Consider the following 25,661-nt stretch of genomic DNA (forward strand, 5'->3'; position numbering starts at 1 on the left):
TATTGCTAGAATCCGGGGCTGCCTCTGACTAGTGGGCAGTAGAATTTTGGTCCAGTCAAGTCTTGAGGCTGCCTTCTCTTTCTCCTTCTCCTTTAAATGGGGAGTTGGCCGCCTGTCCTTGACTGGCTTCTTTTTCCAGATGGGGGAGTGTTTTTAGCCGGCTGACTCTTGCTAGAGCCAGCCTTGTTCTTGTTGATCATCTCCTTGATTTTACCCTTGAAGGAATTCATGAATTTCATGAGCTCGTTTCGGGTGACTGGAGCTTCTCCTTTGGCCTTCAAGGTTTCCCCTTTTGGCCTCCCAGGGGGCCGCTTGCTTAGACCTGCCTGGTCTACAATACGCTCCAACTGATCTTTGGAGCGTTTGTACTTGGAGAATAAGGAGCCATCCTTGGCTACATATGTCTCCACATCATCATCAGCTTCATCTTCTTCCTCGGTAACGACCTCCGGCTGAGGCTGAGGAAACGGCTGAGGAATACCAAAACTACTCGATTGATTAACCGGTTGAGGGTTATCTTGGTTATCCGGTTGGATAACCGGTTGCAGATTATTAGGATCAGGAAGTGGTACAGACTCTTGAACCATCTTTGGAGTACTCTCCCCACAGGCGGCGCCAAATGTTTTGGGTGTTTTTGTCCCTCGGGAGAGTTACGTCACAAAGACTGGTCCGGCTGGAGCTGTACGTGCAAAAACAACGAAGACTCCGGGTGATGGAGCTCCGACGACGACGACGATCAAGTTAGTACCTTGAAGAGGAGTAAAAAGTGCGTAAATTTAGGTGGGGATCTGCTTGGATTCCAAGCTTAGAAATTCTCTGATGTAAGAGAATAAGGGTGTAAAAAAGGATTTTCGATGTCCCCAAATTGGGGGAATATCTCCCTATTTATAGGGTCATTGGGAAAAGTGCCCTCCCCTAGGTCATTCTGACCTAGGACAGGTGGGCTGGGCCGCAAAAGTGCGGGTTTTGGGGAATTAGGCCTTTGAAGGCCGCAATTCAAAGAGAATATCTGGGAATGCCAGTGTTAGCTGGGGATTGGTCTAGGATGACCTGCCAGCCTCTGACACGTGGCGTTCCCTCACCGGACCAGGTGTCAAGGGTAAAAATACCCCAAACAAAATATAATTTAGATTATCGACTCGACTCATTAACAATTCGAGTCGGTCTCAAGTTTGAGTCGAGTTAATACCGAGTTTTTACTGACTAGAGATCAATTACACAGCAAACAATAAGAAAACATATATATTAGAAATGCTTTATATTTCTGTTTGGGGTTTTTTGTGTCCCTTGGAAGAGTTACGTCATTAAGTTTGGTTCCTGGCCGACTGTACTTGCAAAATAACGGAAGCTCCGGGTGATTAGAGTTCAGCCTCCGACGATCAAGTTAGAAAGTGTTTGGAGAGGTAAAAAGTACAAAAAGTTATAGTTGATCTTTTCAGATTTCGAGACCAGGTGTTTTCTCTATTGTAAAAGTAGTAAATGATATAATGATTGAAAGTGCCCCCAAAATGGGGGGAATCTCCCTATTTATAGGGTTATTGGGATTTGTGCCCTTAAGGTCGTTTCGACCTAGGACTATTGCGACTCTATTTCGGGAGTTGGACCTTGAAGGCCGCCAATTCCTTTTAGGGGTATCTGCCTGCCATGTGTCGACCCTAGGTAAGTCCACTTTGGGCTCTCTCTAGAGAGACATGTGTCACACTCTGGTTGGTCCATAAGGCGGGGTAAAAATACCCAAATCATTTTTCTCTCTATATTTCTGCCACCCCTCCGAAAGATGTCAAGGTACTTATTTTTAATTCCAATGTAATGTGACCGTAAAATAAATGGATTAAGTAGTCAATACAACATATAACCGATATTAAACTATACCCTTTCCGATTAGTAATAATCTCAACATTTTCTTTTTAGGAATTTTTTTATTACAATTTAAAAAATTTCTTATTTGATTTGGACCCGCAATAATTTTTCATGTCTCCAACCATCCCGAATTATTATTATTATTATTATTATTATTATTATTATTATTATTATTATAATAATGATAACATTAGTATATAATAGTATAGATTATTATTACTAGTTTTGTCCTCGTTCAATGCATGGATCTATAAATTATGATTTACTAAAAATAATAGTTAATTGAAAATAAATGACTTTCGTTACACTTTTTAAAAAAAATTTAAATTTATTAGTGTCTATCCTTTTAAAAAAATTTGTTACAATAAATTTATTACAATAGATTTCATAAATATTTTGGAGGGAAATTGTTTCACAAAATCATAACAAGTGTCTCTCCAGTGAATCAGTGATTACTTTAGTACGAGTACTATATAGTATAGAATATAGATAGATAGATAGATTGATTGATTAGTTTTACCCATAAATGATGAGAGACTCTTATCTAGGGTCTATAAACCACCAACCAGTCAACTAGCATTTAATATGCATTACATTCAATTACTACCTCCGTCCCCGAAAGAACGACCTATTTGGGTTGATTACGTGAGTATTATGAAAGTTAAATAGAAAGAAGTAAAAGGATATTGAAAAATAAATTTACATGGAGTTTGTAAAAAAAAATAGAGAGAGAAAGTAATAAATTACATGGAAAATCAAATTTTTATATGGGGAAGGTAATTTTGCACAAATATTGTTGCAAATTAGGGTCTGTTCTTTTACGTTGAAATTCAGTTCAGTTCAGTTCAGCTCAGCTCAGTTCAGTTCAGTTCAGCTCCTAATTTCCTTCTCTTATAAAATATTCATTTCAGTTCAGTTCAGTTTAGCTGAGTTCAGTCAATGAGAATAGGTCCTTAGTGGGTGTTTTAATGCAAATGGATCATTATTTTTGGGGACTAAAATTAAGTCAAATGGGTCATTTTTTCGGAAATGGAGGGAGTAATTTACACAGTAGACAGCATTTCACCATCCAGTCAACTACTCATTTAAGTAGTACATTCAATTAATATACACAGTACGTCATCTACATACATACGTTTTCCAAATTCTGTCATCCACGTGAATCTTCCATCATTGATGCTGAAAATTCTACAGTAAAACTCAATTTTCACACTTTCAAATTTACAAGACCTGCACGGCCACAGTTCAAAGATTGATAGGGAAAGACGGAAAGAGTCTTCCATCCATTAATTATATACATGTACCATCCAATCCAAAGGGATCAATTATTAATACTTACAAAACTTTATTCACTTGTACCTTTTTTTTGACAAAACTCATCCACTCGTACCTTATCGCTACTTTACCTTTTTTTTTTTTTTTTTTTTTTTTTTTTTTTTTTTTTTTTTTTTTTTTTTTTTTGAAATCAATCGTTACTTTACCTTGTAAAACAAATATCTATATTTTTTTTTGGGGATAACACTTACTTCCTCTGTTCTTTTTTACTTAACCTGTTTCTTTTATTACGCTTGTCAATGCAAAACTTTAATGTTCAACAACTTAAATTTTCCATAAGTAAAATTTATTTAAGTTATATATTATGATAGTATTTATTAAGACGAATCCAAAAAGATCGTACATTAATATATTTTTCCTTACATATTATTTACAAAAGACGGTTAAAGGAGGGGTGGTGAATAATGTAAAAGTCAAAGTGGATCAAGTAAAAAAGAACGGAGAAAGTATTATTATTATAATTATTATTATTATTATTATTATTATTATTATTATTATTATTATTATTATTATTATTATTATTATTTATGTACTTTATATTTATTAAAATGTTGATGTGTCACATTCATAATCTTTATTTCATGTCCGGATTAATAAAGAATGCATGCAATGAGGTTTGTATACTAAACTCCTTAAATTCCCTCCAAAAAAAAAAAAAAAAAAAAAAAAAAAACTCCTTAAATAAAGACCACACTTACTACCAACTTACAAATATATTTTAAAATGTATCATAAAAGTAAAAATAATCCATGAATAAGATCAAGGCTAAAGATTAATATGTTGTAAGGCACAACGCGAGAGAAAGTTTGCAATACTTAAATATTTCAATTTTTATAGTAAGGTGTAAACAATTAATCCATGGATCCAAAGCTAGAAGCAGCAGCAAAGTCAGGAGACGTAGAGTTCCTGAGAAAAGCTGTTGCCTCACAACCACCAGATTACTTCCTCACAACCACCACGTCCACTTCCTCACGTCCACCAGATTACTTCCTCACTCAAAATTATTGCCAACGAAATATATTCCATCTTGCAGTTAGGAATAAAAAAGTGGAGTTTGTGAGAGTAGCCTTGGAAATATTACCGATTACTATCCAACAAAAACAATTTCTCCTCTCTCAAGGGGATGAAATTAACTGGACTCCTCTTCATATGGCCGCAACTAAGGTGTTTGATGAAATGGTGAAGTTAATCTTAGATGTCTACAAATCACATTCAGATCCACCTATTCAAAAACCCTGGTTAGCAATTACTAAACGTAAATATGCTGAGCCTGGTAAATGTACACCGTTGAACTTGGCCTTGAAATTCTGTAACAAGGAAAGTGCAATGGAGATAATGTCAATGGATATGGAGTTGCTATGTAACATGCTAGACGATGAAGGAAACAGCCCACTTTTCCTTGCAGTCGAAAAAGGGTGCAATAAGGTTGCTGAGAAGATATTGATGTCATCCTTCTCTTACAGTCTTAGTGGGAAAGATGGTTCAACTCCACTTCATTTTGCACCTAATTCTTCAGGTTTGTTCGCAGAATATTATACTTTGTATTATTGATCTATGTTTTTTGTTTTTTTTGTTGGATGATACACTTTTATTATTATTATTATTATTATTATTATTATCAGGGCCGTCTTAATCATTTTGGGGGCCCTGTTCTAAACTTAGAAATTGGGCCCTAAAATTTTTTTTTAACGAAATTATCATATAACAACATATTAAAAAGAAGCCAAAAAACACAAAGTACTTTATTTAAATTGTAAATAATATGATTAATATCAAAATACAATCTTAATTATTAAAAGATCAAACTATTTAAACAGAGCTATTCTTCTAGCATTTCTTGAAGCAAATTCATCAACCACATCTTCATATTCCACCTTCTCCAAAAGATCATTTTCAATTGCTAACAACGCCAATCCATTAAACCTTTCTTGTAACATGGTAGACCGCAAATAAGATTTCAACAACTTCAATTTTGAAAAACTTCTTTCTGCAGAAGCAACTGTCACAGGAATAGTCAATAAGATCCTATAAACAATACTAGCATTCGGAAAACACTCTACATCATTCAAAAAAGATAATATATCAATAGCTCCCATCTTTTTTGTTGGCATTGATGGAAAAATATCTCTTAATAGCTTAAACTCCATATAGAGTTCATTTCCATCAATATCAGATTCACGATTTGCCGCAACCCCCTTGGCTTTGAATCTCTGATCTTCTTGTTAACCAATTTCTTAATTGTTTTTTTATTTGTTAAATGTAATTTGAGTACGAAGAACACAAGTAATTGAAAAAGATTGAAGATTGAAATGGAATTTATAAGGGGTAAAAAATTTTACCGTTTGATAAACGAAAATTAAGGGGTTTAATTGTGGAATACATGAAATTAATATCTCCATTGAAAGCAATTCGAGACTTGAGGAAAAATTCTTCATACCCGTTGTAATTTTTTTGAAACCAAAATGTCAAATTTGGAAAATTAAAAATTTGGGGGTAAAACAATAAAATTAAATGACAAATTAGGAAGTATTCAAAGAATCAAAGAAAGGAAATTAAAGAAATTTTCAAAAATTTTGGGAAGTTGGGGCTATTTTGATGGAGCTAATTACCAAGGAAGGAGATGAAGAATCTAGAGAAGTGGGGAGTAAATGGAGGAAGTGAGGAACAGCTGTATTCACGTGAGGAGTATGAGTTGCTGACTTTTTCTTTTTTTCTTTTTTTTTTTTTTAAAAAAAAACTTAAAGTCCAAAATTTTGGGCCCTCCCAATTTGGGGGCCCTGTGCTAAGGGCCTGTTTGCACAGGTCCTTAGCCGGGCCTGATTATTATTATTATTATTATTATTATTATTATTATTATTATTATTATTGTAAAAATTACTTCTTCCGTTAGTAATAATCACAATATGGTAGGGAGGGAATAAAGTTTTGAAAAATTGTGAAAAAGGATCTTTTAAATGGTTGACTTTTTGAAAAATGACATTTTAAGTGAAAACTTGTGAAAAAGGATCTTTTAAGTTGTATTTGTTTGTACAGGTACTTGGGTGAGCTTGTGAGGTGGTTAACGCCGGAGCTCCGGTGTTAACTATCACATGTTAGTCACGTGACTTATTTTTAAAAAAAATTCCTCAAATTTCCCCCCTTTCCCGACCTACGTGAGAATATATACTATATGAAAGGGTTAATTAGGTCGAGAAATGAGGGATTTCTAAAAAAAGACACGTGACTAATACATGACAGTCAACCCCCGAAGCTCCGGCGTTGACCACCATGCAAGTTCAACCTAATACTCCATACAAACAAAATACAACTTAAAAGGTCCTTTTTCACAAGTTTCACTTAAAAGATCCTTTTTCAAAAAATCGACCACTTAAAAAGAACTTTTTTCACAATTTTCTTTATAGTTTTAGAAAAAATATAGGATGGAGATCTCACCAGGGAAATTAATGATTTAAAGCTTAGTTAATAGAAAATTACTCCATTTATTATTAATAAGGGAATTTTGACTTTTACCACCTCTATAAAACGACTTATTTGTTTTTACCACCTATATAGTTTAAAGTTTTATTTTACCGCCTCGTAAAAAATAAAGTTTGCTTTTCCCACCAATACCCAACTCCGGTGACGGAAAAGTAATGTGAAACCCATAATAACGGCTATTTTTGAATTTTTCCCCAATCTATCATGGTTTCCTTCTTTATTTAAATCTATCTTCTTCATTTCTCAAAAAGAGAACGTAGAATTGAGCTTGAATTTGGCAAATTTCTCCCCAAATCCTCAAATTTGCTCTACCTAACAATCCTAGCATCCAAATTTCCAGATTTGTGCTCGTTTTAAATGGTCAGCTGTTAGAGAAATTGGAACAAGGTATGCATTACACTTAATTCACAAAAATCATGAATTACTAGGTGTATTAATTACCATCCAATTGTTTTGTATCATTGAAATTGTTAATATCACTTATGAATTGAGACCCAAATTAAAATTGTTAATATCACCTATGAATTGGGCCCCAAATTCAGAGTTAAAAATTAGGGTTCATGTTTATAAATATTAATTTTGGGTTTTTGAAATTGTAATTGGTTAAAATAATTAGGGTTAAGGAATGATAATTGTGTTCAATTAGAACAAGCATTGATGTTGTTGGCTGTGAATTGTAGAAGCAAATGTCTTCTTTAAATTTATCACCTTCAAAAGAGAAAAGATGTCAATGTGGAGTTCTAATGGCAAGGCTTACTTCTTGAACTCGAAGAAAGGTGAGAAATTTAGGGTTTAATTTTCACAGAGAGATGAAAAATATAAGAAGAAAGATGAAAATTTTAGAAAAATTTAATGGGAGGAAAGTGAGGGTATGAAGAGAGAGAGAGGAAATTGTGTTTAGGAGCATTTAATTTGGAGGGATATAGAAAAACTTTGGGCCCCACATTATTTTGTAGACACCGGAGTTGGGTTTTGGTGGAAAAAGACAATTTTATTTTTTTATGAGGTGGTAAAATAAATTATTAAATTATGTAGGTGGTAAAAGCAAATAAGTCGTTTTATAGAGGTGGTAAAAGTCAAAATTTCTAATTAATAATAATAGCAATAACAATAACAATAACAAGAATAGTAATAATAACAAAAATAAGAACAATAATAATAAGAACAATAACAACAACAATAACAATAACAATAATCCTAGTGAGTAATTCTAGTGAGGTCGCTGCCCCTAAACTCATGAAGAAATTGGCATATATATATTTCACAAAGGTTACCGCTTCTGCAGACTCCACCTTTTCTTTTCTCCTCGGCAGTCGATATTGTGGAAGTCGCACTAGGGTGATCACATTTGTGCTTGGCTTTGGGCAGTCCCTATTTATGAATTGGGTCAGACGATGAACGTTAAGACATACCGATGTGTGTTGTGTTATTGGATGGGTGTTCCAATGTTCTCTGTCTCGACACCGTGCTCTGCTTGTTCGAGGGATTTTTCAGGGGATATTTTCGGTGATCATGCGGTGTCTTGTGCTGGTATTGTGGGTATTAAACATCGGCATAATGTTGTTCGGGATACACTTGTTGACATTTGCTATCGATTAGGGATTTCAGCAAGAAATGAGGTTGACATAGGGTTGTCTAGAGGGAATGACGGGGCCCTCAGACCTGCCGATGTGTTACTTTATTCATGGGATCGTGTTCGCGATGTCTATGTTGACTTGACAGGGTCTTCTCCATTGACACAAACAGGGCTTTCTGACTTTGTTCCGGGACAGGTGGTGGCTGATGCGGCTCATCGAAAATGGTCTAAGTATGAAGCTCGTTGTCTGACGATTAGATATGATTTCATTCCCTTCTCCTTTTCTTCGCTTAGGGAATTAGAGAAGGAGGTTGTTGCGTTGCTGAAGCGGATTCAGAGATTCTCGATGACGCAAGACATAAGGGCTTGTACTGCAGCTCATATATTCACTAGGCCGGGTAGGCTTTGCTATTGCTAGAGGAGTGGGGGCCCAGATTGTATCTCGGCTTCTCACTAATTTATTGTAGGTTGTATGACTTTTGTTTTTGAGATATAATAATAATAATAAAAAAAAAAATAATAATAATAATAATAATAAATAACAATAATAATAACAATAATAATAATAAGAAGAACAATAAGAACAATAAGAATAGGAACAGTAATAACAATAATAATAATAACAACAACAATAACAATAACAATATTAATAACAATAAAAGAGTAGTGTAGGCGTGGTTGGTTTAAGAGAAAAATTATAAAAAAAAAAAAAATAGGTTAGGTCCCGTGCCGTGCACAATTATTTTAATTACTCCATATTTTTTTTATATAAATTATTTTACGCCTTTATGGCATACAAAATAAAGGAAAAATTGCTCCCATAAATCCCAACTTTGCCTCGTCCGCCGAAAATAATCCCAACTTTCGTTTATTATCTATTGCACCGAACTTTGGGGGGTATTAATTTTCGTTGCACCCAAATTACCTGCAACCGGTTAATCCGGTCAACATTTGTGTGTTACATTGTTTTTGGACATGTGTCACTACATGAAGGGTCAAATTAAAAAAATTTTAAAAAAAAAAATTTAAAAAAAAAATAAAATTAAAAAAAAAAAACAATTTTTTTTTTTAAAAAAGAAAACCCAACCACCCCTTAACGGCAGCCACCCCTTAATGGCAGCCACCGCTAATGGCAATGGGGGAAGGGGGCGGAAACGACGGGGAAGGGAGGCCGGATTCGGGTCGGAAATGAAGGAGAAGGGGGCGGAAACGACAGGGAGGGGAAAACGGCGAAAACGAAGGGGAAGGGGAAGGGGATTGGGGTCGAAAAACGGCGGGGGAGAGGGGAGTGACGGAGGAAATAGGGGTGGGGGAGGGGTTTTCGGGGGTGGGGAAAGGGAAAGGGGGAGTTTTGAGGGAAGGGGGAGGGTTGAGCGGCGGTTTCAGGGAGTGAGGGAGGGGTTTTCGGGGGTGGGGGAATGGTTTTCGGTGGGTTTCGTGGTAGGGGGAAGGTTGGGCGGCGGTTTCCGGTAGCAGGGGAGGGGTTTCCGGCAGCAGGGCGGCGGTTTTCGGCAGCGTGGTGGGGGTGGGGGTGTGGGGGTGTGGTGTGTGGTGGTCGGCTGCTTGTATGGGGTGGTTTGTGGGGTTTTTATTTTTATTATTTTTTTTTGTTTTATTATTTTTTTTTTAAAAAAAAAATTTAAGCCAATCATACGCTGACACGTGGCTAGGTGACCTGCTACATCAGGTTAGATGACCTGTTGAGTGCAACGAAAATTAATACCCCCTAAAGTTGGGTGCAATAGATAATAATCAAAAGTAGGGATTAATTTGGGCGGACGAGGCAAAGTTGGGATTTATGGGAGCAATTTTTCCAAAAATAAAAAGTTAATAAATTTGTAGAAAGATTATTTATTTCCTTATTAATCCGTGCTTAATTGGGTAATAACATAAGAAAGGTAACTATTATTGTTTGTGTATTTGGTTGACAAAAAAAAGCTTTTCTTTTAAATAACTTCTTTAAATAAAATTTTCTAAATTAATTAAATTAAATTAATACCACCTAAAGTTGGGTGCAATAAATAATAAACGAAAGTTGGGATTATTTTCGGCGGATAAGGCAAAGTTGAGATTAATGGGAGCAATTTTTCCAAAAAAAAAAAAAAAGGATTAGAAAAGATTTGATGTATCTTTCCAATATATATTTATGCCATAAACATCTTAACATAATTTATGACATATGCAAAATGAGTTGAGTTCTATGTAAGGGATTTTTTTTGTCAAACGTCAAGAGTGACATAATTTTTTTAGCTTCGTGAATGAAGTTATCCTCTAAGGGCCTGTTCTCATTGACTGAACTCAGCTGAACTAAACTGAACTGAACTCAGCTGAACTGAACTCAGCTGAACTGAACTCAGTTGAACTGAACTGAACTGAACTGAAATGAATATTTTATAAGAGAAGAAAATTAGGAGATGAACTGAACTGAACTGAACTGAACTCAGCTGAACTGAATTGAACTGAATTTCAACGTAAGAGAACATGCCCTAAATTGTGTTGATTAAGTCAAATTAATGTTAGCTTATTATTTTGGGACTACTTAGTAATGAATTGAGGCTGCTTAATTATATGTGTACTAGACCTTGAGTTTTCTACATTAAAATCGATAGTGATTAATTGAAATAATCTTAGTAATATATAATTATTTTTTAGAAAAAAAAAAAAGACATGTTCATTTTGGGTATTCCTAAAATAAGGGATGTATAAATAAGGATATAATTTTTGCAATACGAGTTATGCAAGAGATACATAACATTTATTTGTCAAATAGTAAAGGAAATAACTAGGTTATGAAATGAGGTTTATCCTCTGATTTGTGCTGATATAAGGCAAATAAATTACAACTTTTTAATTGTTTAAGACTGTCTAATTATATTTTTTGCTACATTTAATGTATATGTTTTGGCCAAGCAATTATCTGATAAGACCTTGGTTTGTTTCCCGCAAAACCAATAAACAAGTCAATATTCAAAATTAGCAATATTATCTTAATCAACATGGAAATATATATCCATATAAGTCTTAAATATATAATAATATTTGTGTTTAAGTATTCCTAAATAGAAATTGAAGGTACCTAAAAAAAATAATCTATAATACTACCTCCGTTACATATTAGTTGCAACTTTGGAATATTTTATCTCTTACAAATATTGCCGAAAGTTGCAACTAATATGTAACGGAGGTAGTATACTCTATGAGTGTTGATTTACGTAAGGAATATTATTCTTTTTAAACATTAGAACGACAAAAAATATTAGGTCACGCGAATATATTTAATTTCAAAGATTATTCTTTAAATTGTGTTGCTTAAAGGCAATTTAATCTTAACTTTTTTTTTTTTTTTTAATTTTGGGACTACCTATGATTGTTTGGGACAGTCTAATAATGTATTTGCTACTACTCAAAACCTCATTATTAGTTGCAACTTTGAGATATTCATTGTGAGATAACTAACCCAAAATTGTGTTTTTATATATGTGTAATAATATATATTTTCTCTAAATAATAATTTCTATTATTTTATTTTTGGTGTAAAATAGTATTATCAATATTTTTTATTTATGTAATTTTTATTAATATTTTATATTTCTCAATAAATATTTATTTTATATTGGATTACATTTTTTAAAAATTATATTTCATTGTAGGTATTAGGAGACTAATTATGTCCACTTTATGATGTGAAAAAATGAACCAATATATTTTATTATTTATCATTAAAATAATATGATAGTCATATTATTTATTTTGGTATAAACTTATAACTACTCTTTACATAACTTAAGATACATACTCGTATTATTTGTTATATAATTTTTAAACTCCGAAATGCCCATATTCAGCAAAAATCATCAAAACACCGCATGATATACATTTGCATGTGTATAAATACTTTGTCATTTTGGTGTCTAACTGCAGAAAATGTTTTAAGATTGCTACTAGAGAAGCATCCACAACTAGCAGACGTAGTGGATATCCGCGGATACACTGTTCTTCACCAATGGGCTAAACAGATGAAGGAAGTTTGGCCGCTTGATTTTCTTTTAAGGGAGTTTCCTGCTTTGAGGACCAAAGTATTTACAGATTTCATCCACCGATTGAAGAGGGACGATGGAAATAATCCATTACATGTAGCGGCCGAAAATGAAATTGAAGAGATTGGAAAAGCGATTATTAATGGTTATCAAACAGAAATTAAAGCAGCAGGGGATTTATATGTTCCTAATCCTCCTTGGAAAACAAAGAATAGAATTGGAAATACGCCTCTGCAACAGGCTTTATCCTACAGAAATGAACAACTTGCGTTGTATATATTATCACTCGACCCAACAATATATCAAATATTTAACAATAAAGACGAGAGTCCTCTGCTTACTGCGGTACAAAATGGATGTGGAGAATTTGTTGAAGAAATTTTGAGTAACCACCATGTTAATTTCAGCATGCTGCTCGATTTTCATGGATCTACGGTGCTGCATTTCCTACCAAATATCCCAGGTAATGATTCAACGTTTTATATATAGAATTTTTTTTTTTTTTGATACCATTCAACGTTTTATTTTATTTTGGTAAATTAGAAAAAAAAAAAATTATGTCTTTAATAATCTTTTATCAGTGCGTTTCTGGTGTGGCCAGCCGCACGGTGTGGCAAGGTGCCACTGAAGTAACCTCTCTAGTTTCCCTCGAAGTAACCCCTATTCAGTAATCCCTGAATTAACCCTTGAAGTAACCCTTGAAGTAACCCCTCTAGTAACCCCAGAAGTAACGCTTGTCTAGTGACCCCCGAAGTAACCCCTAAAGTATCCCTTGAAATAACCCCTCTAGTAACCCTTGAAGTAACCTATGTCTAGTAACCCCTAAAGTATCCCTTGAAATAACCCCTCTAGTAACCCTTGAAGTAACTTATGTCTAGTAAACCCTGAAGTAACCCCTCAAGTAACCCCTCTAGTAACCCCCGAAGTAACCTCTGTCTAGTAACCCCCGAAGTAACCCCTAACCGAATCTAATAAACCCTAACTTAACCATCAATTCCACCGCTAAAGCCGCCACGAAACCACCAATTCCAAGCAAAATTACCAGAAGAAACTAACTTAATAATTAATAACCAAATAATTAAAAAGAAAAGGATCGAAACAAGTTTCTGAGTTTCAAATCAACAATGACGATCAAATCTGGGTAACTATAAATCAATTTGGTGCATGAAGCATATGATGTCTACTAATGTAGAAATTATAGATCTAGGATTTGATGATTGCCTACTTTTTGTGCCTCTGAACAAATGGCGAGTTCTTCGCTTACTCCTCCGCAAAAACAACAAATTAAAATCAATGAGATAATGATAAAATCAAAATCCTCTACAAAAACATCAAACTAAAATCAACGAGATCATGATAAAATCAAAACCGATCATCAATGCAATCAAATTGGCGAATTAGGGAAGATTGAGATGATGATAGGAGAGAGAAAATAAAAATACCAATAAGACCAAGAAATAATTTGGTGATGATGATAATTTGGTGATGATGGTGCCGATTGACGGCAAAACCGACTAGAAAAGGCCATTTACGATTCCATTCTATCTTAAAGAATTTCGCTGAAAATGATGATTAGGGAAGAAGAGTGGAGGTATTTTGCTGCCATTTCTGTAAGGTAGGAGAGAGAAAGTGAGCAAAAGGAAGGGGAAATACAGTACAAGTGGGAAAATAAAAAATTAAAAAAAAAATTGTGGCTGGACACCGTGTGGCCTGATAAAGTTACGAGAAAAGAGAATGATGGAAAGCTTCAATTATATTGATGAATAATCAAGAGTATATATATAGTACAAGATTAAAGCATTGAACATACCAAACTACGGTCAGTACAATATATATGACTAGGTACGTTAGCTAATTATAAGGGATATACTTTGACTATCAACCTAAAGAGTAATTCAAGGGATTGCTAATTATAAACAATATCAATAACTATGATTTGATCAAATCCTTTACACGCGCCCCGCAAGATGGACGGCCAAAGGGAAAGTACAATCTTGTAAAATGAAATGTTCTTGATCGTTGATTGCCACTTCAAGATGTTGATATGGTGGTTCTTCAATTGAGAGTTGTACGTACCAAATTGGGAGTTAAAAGTGATTTTTTTTTTTTCTTTTTTAAAGAGGAATTGCATGCTTGGAGCAGGGTAGGAGTGTTTGGAGAGGGAAGGGAATTGAGATATAGAGGAAGGATGAAAATTTGATCATTTTGTTATAGGAGAAGAATTTCATTTAGTATCATTGAACGAAAAGAGTTCGAGGATCTCCATAAAAGTTTGGAGAAGTGAATTTAACACTTGGTAGATACACTATGTAGGCCAAAGGGGGATTGTTTCTCCATAAGGGGGGTTGGAGAATTGAGTTTATGTTCGACAACACTTGGTGGATAAACTATGGGGTGTCGAAAAGGGATTGTTTCTCCATAAGGCCCTGCCTGGATTGGCAGTAAAGAAGGAGGAAATTAAGATTAAAGGAGTAAAAAATTCTGGAACTTTTACTTATCTGGATCGAAAGTAAAAATGCAAAGGAGTAATATATTCACCTAAATCTTGTCAAAAAAAAAAAATATATATTCACCTAGCTAAAAAAGGGGGTAAAAGTTACCCAGGGGCCCCCTAGTGAAATGTTTTCCCCCTCAACATCTCCGCTTGATTTCCATTTTTCTCTCTCTCCTCTTTACCAACTGCCTTCTACCTTCCAACTCCCACCATCTTTATTCCACCATAGCCAAGTCCTACAAAAAATTATCATACTCCAATATTTATGAGCTTACCATGGTCTGTTCAGGTTAGTGCAGGCAATGGAGGAAATCTTTACTCTAGTATTAATGCCAAACTTTTGGAAAATGAAGTTTTACCCTATAATTGATCCTCTACTAATTTTTTCCCCATTAGATTTTAATCCCTTAATTATTTCAAAGAATCCAGGCAGGACCTAAAAGGTATTATGTGGAGAAAAAAAAATAGTTAGCATCTCTTGGTATATAAAATACGGGGTGGTAAAAGAGTTGAGCTTAAGTTTGATTTGGGTTTGAAGCTTTCCGAGAGGGAAGGGAGCACAAGTATGGTCACTATCATTTGTCGGCATCGGCAAAGGGTTTTGATAGTGTAGCCATGGTTGTAGCGGAAGCAAGAAATGATGGATCAAAAGCTCATGATATCATGATAGAGTTATGAGAAAAGAGAATGATGGAAAGCTTGAATTATTTTGATGAATAATCAAGAGTATATATAGTACAAGATTAAAGCATTGAACATACCAAACTATGACTAGATACAATATATATGACTAGGTACATTAGCTAATTATAAGGGATATACTTTGACTATCAAAGTTATATAGTTTTTTTTTTGGTGGAGAACTATCAAAGTTATATAGTAAATCAAGGGATTGCTAATTATAAACAATATCAATAAATATGATTTGATCAAATCCTTTACATGGCCCGCCACATATGAAAGTTGGTGATCTTGTATTATTTATTAATTATCCTATATATTAACTATCCTATGATTCCTATCCTATCATATTATATCAAATCATATCACTAATAATCATATAACTAATATATATAGCTAAACTTTTAGCCTGGCCACGAAACAACAACACTTGGTGTCTCAACTTTTTGCCAAGTGTCGTGCTACATAAGCGACATATAAGATTTAATACGATACCTCTGACGTTAGATTAGCGAATTTAAGATAGATTTTAAGGATTAAAAGTTGAATATGAGATAGATTTTTTAGATAAAAAAGTTACTTAGAGTTTTATTTCTTAATGGTATTCGACGTAAAATATCCTTAATCAAAAGGGATATATACCTTTTACATAACACTATCTATATCGAAATTGGCATATATATAAATACACAGATAAAATGTTTATCTTATTAGTAAATAACCCTGACGATGTCCGGGGCGCAATACTAGTAAATAAATTAAAGTCAGTCTCACAATCAGGTCACGAGACAGCGACACTTAGCATTTCAGTTTTTCGCCAAGTGTCGAGCCACGTACGCGACAAATAAGTATTATAATGACACATAAGATGCTAAGTAAGCAAATCTTTAATAGATCTTTTAAGATAAAAATGTTGTATACAGTTTTATAATCAATAGAATTCTAATTTTTCATATGCACAAAAATAATCATAACTTTTAGTAAATATTAAAAAACTATCAGTTTTATTTCCATCATAAAATTATTTTTTTAAAAGTTCTTTAAAATGAGATCCATTTATAATATATTTAATTTATGTAAATAAATAATAGAAGATTAGAAAAATAATTTTTGATGAAAAATATAATTTTAGTTTGGTAAAATACTTTCAATTCAGTAAAAATAATTTAAGTTCGATAAAAAAAATTTAAATTAATGATAAATTAAATATATATTTACAAACAAAATTATAAAAAGTTTAATTGTATAAATATCAGTATAATATCGTATGTATAAATAATCTACATCATCAAAAGAGATTATATTACCATATTTAACACTTAAGCGAAAAAGTTTATCCTAAAAATTAGCCAACAACTAGTAGTGAAACTGACGAGAGAATATATAATACCACCGACTATACTTTATATATTACGGAGTATAATTTAATGGAAAATTTGATTCTAATAATCTAACCTTTCCCCGGTCCTATTCTATTAATCCAACCTTTTGATTATTCTAGAATAATCCAAGCTTTAGGGGTGTTCTATTCTATTAGGTCAAGGTGACCTGCTACCTATTCTTCAAGTAAATTTTTAAATACATTTTTTAGTTTTTTAACAAAAAAAAAAAAAAAAAAAAAAAAAAAAAAAAAAAACTAAATATCCCCCATTGATTCCGGCACCTTGAATCCCCATCCGGCAACCCCTCCCATTTTCGGCCACTCCCTCCCCCTCCCCCCGACGTCCCTTTTCTGACCAACCAATCTCTCTTCCCCTCTCATTCTAAGTGTTTTGCCACCGTTTTTCATGAGCGCACTTTTTGTGTAATACCCCTCATGATTGCTTTAAAAGAGTTTGGTATACTACTCATATCAGCTAGATGCATCTTCCTTTTAGGGAGCTCATATATTAAGAATACTCCATAGTTAAGCGTGCTTGGCTGGGAGTAGTCTTGGGATGGGTGACCTCCTGGGAAGTTTTCCTGGGGTGTGCATGAGTGGGGACAAAATGCGCCGGAAGGACTCGTGTTGGTTTGTGGGGACAGTTGTTGGCCCTCGATGCGCATTTCGTGACAATAGGCCCCTCCCTAATTTGTTTGGGGTCGGGGTGTTACATTTTGGGTCTTCAATTGGTCAAAGATTAAAGATTCTCCTTGCCAAATTACTATAATTAAAGGCCCAAATTGTTGCAATTGGTGGCGAATTGATGTTTGCAGGCTCTAAATTAGAGTAATTTATGGTGATGTTGGTGGGTGAAGCTAGCGATGCGCTAGGAGTTGTAGTGTTAGGCTGGTGCACTAGGTGCGGCTGGGTTGTTACGGTAGCTGGTGCACTAGCTGTGGATGGGTTATTGTGGTGGCTGGTGCACTAGGTGCGAATGGGTTGTTGCGATGTTAGGCTGTTGTAGCACTGTAGTGGGGTCGTCTATGGGTTTGTGATGAGTTGCGAGAGTTGTTGTTGTTGCAGGCGGTTGGTGGCTGGTGGGGTGGGGTTCCTTGTTGCCGGAAGTGGGGTGTGGTGGGCGGAGGTCTGGCTGGAAATGGGAGCATTCATGGAGGTGTGGAAAAAGGATAGGGAGGAAGGTGAAGAGAAGGGAAAAAAAAAAGAAAAAAAATTAAAATTAATGTTTTTTAAAAGAAAATTCTTTTTTTTGGACAAATGATAATGCGACACGTGGCGGGTGACTTATTGTTATAGGTTAAGTGACCTGTTTGACCTAATAGAATAGAATGTCCCCAAAGCTTGGATTATTGTGGATTATTGTGGAATAATCTAAAGGTTTGATTAATAAAATAAGACTATGCAAAGGTTGGATTATTATAATCAAATTTTCCTAATTTAAAATCATCAAGTTATATTAAAGTATACATATATTTTTTCTAAAATTATGTGTTCAGCCTTATGCTAGCTATAAAATATGTTGAACGAAGGGAGTACAAAAATTTGATTTAAGCTACAAAACTCTCTGTTGTAAACTGATATTATGTTTTTATGATTGAGAATAAAGAGGATTTATGCAAAAAGTTGCTTGAGAAATATTGGTGGATGATCGACTTCGCCAACGAAGATGGAAGAACCGCCCTTGATGAGGCTAGGGAATCAAATATATCATGGCTTACAAATTTGCTGAAGAAACCTTCTTTGATACAACAAAGAAAATCCTTCGATTGGATTACCAAATGTGAGGAAGATGAGACACACTTTGTACTTGACTTCATTGATTATTGCAAAGACCTTCGTCAGATTTGTCGTGAGCTGAAGGATACTCCTCTGCACCACATCAAATTGCATTCTTATGAAGAGTACTTAAATTTGTTAAAGAAGCCATCCATTGCAGAGCTAAAGATTACAGCTGATTATGAGGGCGCAACACCTTTGCATCGTGCCCTAGAGAGGAAGGACATGCATTTTGTAAAGGCCCTACTCGATGATGGTGTTGAACATAACATACGGGATCGTCATGGTAAAACTGCAATGGATGTGCTTGCTGAGCTTTGCGAGGAAAACAACGAATGGGTATGCTCTTCCAAATTGTTTTTTTTTTTTACCTTTTTGTGAGAAACTACATAATAAAACCAAAATTTAGTGAGAAACTACCTAATAAAAAAAATGTTGTAAGAAATCATCTAAAAAAAGGTAAAATGTTGTAAAATTCTACCTATAGCCGGATTTCTTCTGTTGACCAAACTTTTGGGCGTTGAGCCGTTGACTCACCTCTAAAGTAACTTTGAAAATAGGTTTATTTGAAAATAAGATAGTGAAAAACAAATAAAATTTGTGAGAAAGGTCCTTTTATTTAGACCTTTTTTTTGAGGAAAGTCCTTTTATATACAAAAAAGGTGGCACAAAGGTCTTTATATCGTGTTATAGGGTTGTGGGAAGGGTCCTTTAACCATTTTTCAGTGTTGACTTTTTTTCCCGGCCAAAAAAACTCACGTCCAAAGCACGTGACCACTTAAGTTCCCTTTTTTCCCCTCGTTTTCCCCGTATTAACCCTAAATTCTGAAATAAGGGTTTACACATAAATCACTTAGGGGTAATTGTATTCAGAAATTAAGATTTAATAAGGGATAAAAGGGGAAAAGAGGGAAAAAAATAAAAATAATAAAGGAAACTTAAGTGGTCACGTGCTTAACAGGTAATTATTTTTGGCCGGAAAAAAAATTTAAAAAAAAAAGTCAACGCCGAAAAGTGGTTAAAAACCCTCCCCACAACCCAACACGATATAAGGACCTTTTGTGTGACCTTTTTCATAAAAGGACCTTTCACACAAACAATCTACATAAAAGGACCTTCCTCACTTATTTTTCAAAAAACAATTATTACATGTCATATATATCAAGTAATTAGATATTAAAGTAACTTTGAAAATAGGTTTATTTGTATGGAAATAGGTAAATATTTTTGTAAATATAAAAGAGTAAAGGTTTGTTCAAATTACTGAACATGGCTAAATTGAATTGAACTGGACTGATTGGAGCTGAACTGAATTGAATTGAACTGAAATGAACTGTACTGAATTAAACTAAAATTAAGTAAATGTAAACAGGCCTTCAATAACTTTATTTGAATTTAAATTCAATAAACTTAATCCTCTCGCAAGAAATGGAGGGACTACTATGTCTACTAAGCTAGCTGCATAAATATCAATATTTGTATTTAACTTCAATGCATTGGCCATTCTGCTAATCTATTTGGCTCACGAGCATAATCAATATTTCCTCTGTTTTTTAAAGTGCCCTATAGTGACATGATACACATGTTAATGTAAAATTTTGATCAATAATTTATTTATACGATTTTAACAAATACCTATAAAGCTATATTTTTTCTTACGTATAAATTACAAACATTGATTTAAGTTGCACAAATGAATTGTACCAACAACTGGGGTACTTATAAAAAAATAGAGGAAGGGTCTGTTCTCATTGACTGAACTCAGTTGAACTGAACTGAACTGAATATTTTATAAGAGAAGGAAATTAGGAGCTGAATTGAACTGAACTAAATTTCAACGTATGAGAACAGGCCCGAAGTATGATGGAGCTGAATTGACATATCTAATGGCGTGCAGGATATGATGTGCAAAGAGATGAATATAGTTCCTCACTTGAATACAACATATGTCAATCCAGAGACAAATTTGGATCAAATGCGAAACACGCTATCTGTTGTCGCAGCTCTTTTAGCAACAATCACATTTGCGGCTGGATTTACACTTCCTGGTGGCCTTGATGATAAATCTGGGAATGCCATTTTGGCAAAGAATGCAGCATTTTTAGTGTTTTTACTAGCAGACGCGTATGCCATGTGCATGTCCATGTTGGTCCTGTTTTTCTTGATATGGTCTATGGTTTCCGAAAGAAAATTTTCTTTTATATTGGTAGATCGAAGTGTATTGATACTTATGCAAGGCCTATATGGCACAATGGTGGCATTTATGACCGGTATCTACACCATGATAGCGCATGACTCCTTATGGGCAGTCATTATAATCATCGTCATGTGCTCTTTCATTGTTATTTTGGCAAATAGGACCATTTTGCATTACATACTAGTGAAGCTACTCCCTGCAGCAAATAAAAACTTAGAGAAGAGCCTTGAAAAGGTAAGATCGTTGCTCGTCTTGTATTTTTACAAACATTAATTACTCTTTGTTGTATTGTGTGAGTACTCTCATGTCAGGAAACGTGATAGAATATAAAATAAAATTTAATTTGGGGTTCTAACCATGACTATAAGTTCTTTGTTGTTGAGTTTATCTTTTGACAAAGGATTATAATTTCTTCAAAGTTTAATGATGTAGCTAGAATCCTTGTGATCTCAGACACATGTTGTGTATAGAGTAGTTCCAAACGTGTACTTTTATTTATATGAGGTATCTTGTTCGAGAATTAATCTTAGCATATAAGAATTTGGAATTTATGTTTCAGGAAAAACCAATTCCTTCTAAAAATTCAACCTCGTCGACAAAGGAGGGAAACTTAATCAGTGCAACAAATCAAGACCTGGGAGATCAAAATCCATTGCTTGATGAGGAGGTAATAATTAAACCAATTATTTCTATAACATCATACTTCGTATAATTACAAAATAATAATCATCAACAAGTACTTCTCATTTTTTTATTGCAAATTGCATTGGTACAACATTGGGTTTTCTCAAGTTTACTGCCAAAAAATAGGTGAGCTATTACTGCCAAAAAATAATCTGAAGTACTTCGTATGTATACATTATAGTATTGATTACTTTGTTATTTAGGATCTGTTTGGCAAAACTAGCTGTAGTTGTTGGCTATTAGTTTTTGAGTAATTGTGACCTATAAAGGTAGTTGTGAGCTGTCAAGTAGTACTGATGTTAGAGGTTAGCTGTCAAGGTAGCGGTTCATACTATGAGTGTTCGTTAAAAGTAGCAATTGAAGCTATAAATACAGTTATTATTATTATTATTATTATTATTATTATTATTATTATTATTATTATTATTATTATTATTATTATTATTATTGTTATTGTTAGTGTGACGTGTTATTTATCATATGTTTGATAATTTCAAATATTATATAGTATATAACATATATTTCTTTTAGTATATAACATATATTGCTAATAAATAATCAATTTAAAAAATAAGATAGAAAAAAAAATACTCCTCATAATGAAAGAAAAAAAAAGGATATGGATAGAAAATTTTGATATTATGGTTGACCGAAACAAATAATACTGAGTCACAAAAAAAAAAAAAAAATAAATAAATAAATAAAATAAAATAAGGTTGAATGCTACTTTACAATTTCAAAAGCTATCTTTTTTAGCTTTCAACAACAGCTATCTAAAAGCTACCTCTACCTCTACCTCTAACAGATACTTAAAATACTAATTCACCAAACACTAATATTATTTTAAGGTAGTGTTTTGACTAGGTCTAAAAGCTAACAGCTACCGTAAAAGCTAATGCTGAACAGATCCTTAATAATTTTGTGTCCTATTGTCTTGCAATCACAACTTACAAGTTTTGCTCGCAAGAATTGCAATGTGAAATTCATCTACTCCATAATGATTTCTTTCAGTTCAATTATATTCACATTCAGCTTTATAATCATGCACATCCAACTAAAATTTTATGCACATTCGATTAATTTTTTCATGCACATAAAGGTATTGTGTCAGTCCGGACTGACGAAATGTTTTCGTCTGTCCGGGTTGACAAAATGCGGATTTTTGATATTTTCAATTGGCGGGATGATATCCTCTATCTATTGGCTCCATGGTATCCTCTATTGGCCGGATGGTATCCTTTACTAATTGGATGATATCCTTTATTGGCTACATGATATCCTTTATTGGCTGGATGATATTTCTATTGACTAGATAATATCCTCTATTGGCCGGATGATATCCTATACTAACTGGATGATATCCTTTATTGGCTATATGATATCCTTTATTGGGTGAATGATATTTCTACTGGCTAGATGATATCCTCTATTGATTAGATGATAACCTTTATAGGCTATATGGTATCCTTTTATTGGCTCGATGATATTTCTACTAGCTAGATGATATCCTCATCTATCGGTTTGATGATATCATATAGTCAATAGAGAATATCATCCAGCCAATAAAGGATATCATAGACGCAATTATAAACAATATCATATAGCTAATAGAGCATATCATCCAACTATGATATCATATAGCCAATAGAGAATATCATCCAACTAATGGAGGATATGTATAACATGTTTGAAGATATGTATAATTTGTTTGATAATATGTATAACAATGGTAGAATCTCCATTGAAGTGCTCATACTAAGGTCATGGGTATAACATAAATTGCTCATTTCTCAATCAAAATACATGCATATGTTATTAAAATGCTCACAATTCAACATAAAATCATATGGGACAATTAATTTCAACAATTATACATCTTATAAGAAAGCCCCAATTCGACTTTTAATTTGGGCATTTTTCAATAAATCCGAAAATCTCAAGCTTTCTATCTCTTCCGCCATGGATGACCTCGCTGCTCTCCTTCGCCGTAACCACCACCAACTTGTCATCGGGTGGAAACTTGTTCTTTATCGCAAGTTGAAGATGATGATAATCTGATACTTTCTTGAGTCTCGACTAACGAAACATAGCCGCACCCAATACTTTGTGCTAAAATATTTATATACCAATTAACCTAAGCTTGATCCAATAAGAAAGATTGTACCTTCCAACCTTGAGGTTGGGGTTCAATTTCCACTAGAGACACTTTGAGAGTGGTGATTCTCTACCCTTCCCCCCTCACTCTCAAAGTGTCCGATATATGTATCTATATTTCGTAAAGAAAACGCTTATATTTTTGTAATGTATGTATATGGTTGTCATTCAAGGAGTAGTTTCTTGAAATGAAAAGGATAAATGTGCACAAAAAAAAAGTATGATAATCAATAAATAAAAATGAAAAATAAATCATTAAATGTTTAGTTTGATTTTATTTTAATGTGTAATTTATAATGAAATCATGCTATATATGAAAACTAATATGATTAATCTAATAAATTATAACTGTGTTTTAAGGGTAAAATATTTATGTCATGTAGATAATAACTTTCTAAGTATATATGTGTAAAACATTAACCAGTCTTATAATAACTTAATGCAACTCCACCCTAGTCCAGAATTTGTGATAAGATTATCGAGCTGATAAAAATTTTAAACAAACCCTCAATATTTTATTGCTTGTCCTACTTTTCTTTTGCAACTCTATTTAGTGTGTTTTGATGCCATAAATAGTCACAATCGGAACCTTGATTCAAGATCGAGAACAAACCTTCGAGAGAAGGAGAACCTAGAAGAAACCCTAGAAAAACACTCCCAAGGAAAACCTAGAGGGAACTATTGTGTGTAAAGTAACCTGGCCTTTTAAAATATATTCAATTCAAAGAAAGTTATTTACTTTGGGGAATGAAGTCAATCAAAAACAGCCAAGGGTACAAGTAGGGAATTAAGTGGAATAATATCACGATTAAAAGTGAAAATAAAAAATAATTATAAAATATCAAAGTTATTTACTTTCGTATGTAAAGTAACCTTGCCTTATAAAATGTATCCAATTCAGAGAAAGTTATTTACTATGGAGAATGAAGTCAATCAAAAAGGCGAAGGTACTAGTGAACCATCTCAAATTTCAGTTTCATTTGCGAGAAGAAATTATGCAAATCCCACAGAAAACCAAGATGACCAAGATCAAATCCGACTGCTTGAAGAGGTAAAAATCGAGCAATACTGAGTCATAAATTTTACAATATAATGTTTGATGTTAAAAACTAATAGTTGAGCTCAACATGATAATGAATTTCTTGTTTCAGGGACATGCATTTACTTCAACAAATGATGACACTAAAGATAAGGGAGCAAGTAGTATTCGACTTCAGAAATTAGGACCATAAAATTCAACTTCTACTTCTAGTGTTTACAAACCTTCCCTTGTTTCTTAGCTTTCATTTATTTAGAGCAATCTCAACAACACATGTCTAAACAATTGGTTGAATTTGAAAGGCAAAGAGTCGAATTTGAAAGGCAAAGGGCTGAATGGGGGAGAGACAACGCCTTGAACTAGAGACAGAGCGTCTTCAAAGAGAAAAGGAGAGAGAAGGAAATAAGAAAGTTGATTCAACTCCTTGTTTTACAAGTTCGAATACTCTTTACATAAATTTTTCACTTCAATATGCTTGTTAGCCAAAGCATTAGTTGGCTGATGTCTTTATTTTTCGAATTAAGGATTTGACACATTATTTAAATCTGTACTTATCTGTAATAGACTAACTCTTCCATCTTGCAAACTTTAATTTATTTGTGTTATTAAACATCATTTATTTTTTCTTCGTGTTGAATTTTGTACAATATATGTGAACATATATATACTAGCAGGAGTGTGCCACTGCAAAATAGTGAATACATAGGACAAAAAAAAAATGCAATTGACAACAACCAGAAAAATAACACAAAGAACAAAGGGTAGCCAAATAACACAGAGCTAGCGTTTACTTCACATTGAATCATAGAAAGGACAAGTGTTAAATGCATAAGGAAATTTGGCAATCCATGTATACTTTTCTTGTATCATTCCAACCCTTGATACATGATATGGTCACAGAAGAGTAATAAACACATACGCATTGCTTCTAACGAACAAGAAAAATGATGGCATTGTGTAATGAGTTCTA

At 33.6% G+C, this 25,661-nt stretch overlaps 1 protein-coding gene across 1 annotated transcript; it reads left to right on the top strand.

The window, feature by feature from the left end:
- Positions 1-3,871: 3,871 nt before the first annotated feature.
- On the top strand, positions 3,872-25,306 carry LOC145596189 (uncharacterized). The gene is made up of 7 exons (XM_081652616.1): positions 3,872-4,711; positions 12,170-12,748; positions 18,448-18,956; positions 20,515-21,048; positions 21,374-21,481; positions 24,554-24,703; positions 24,804-25,306. The coding sequence occupies exons 1-7, from the start codon at positions 4,054-4,056 to the stop codon at positions 24,882-24,884; spliced, it is 2,619 nt and encodes an 872-aa protein (XP_081508742.1). The 5' UTR covers positions 3,872-4,053; the 3' UTR covers positions 24,885-25,306.
- Positions 25,307-25,661: the final 355 nt, after the last annotated feature.

The sequence above is a fragment of the Chenopodium album genome, chromosome 19, assembly GCF_948465745.1.
Source record: "Chenopodium album chromosome 19, dcCheAlbu1.1, whole genome shotgun sequence".
NCBI classification, from domain to species: Eukaryota; Viridiplantae; Streptophyta; class Magnoliopsida; order Caryophyllales; family Amaranthaceae; genus Chenopodium; species Chenopodium album.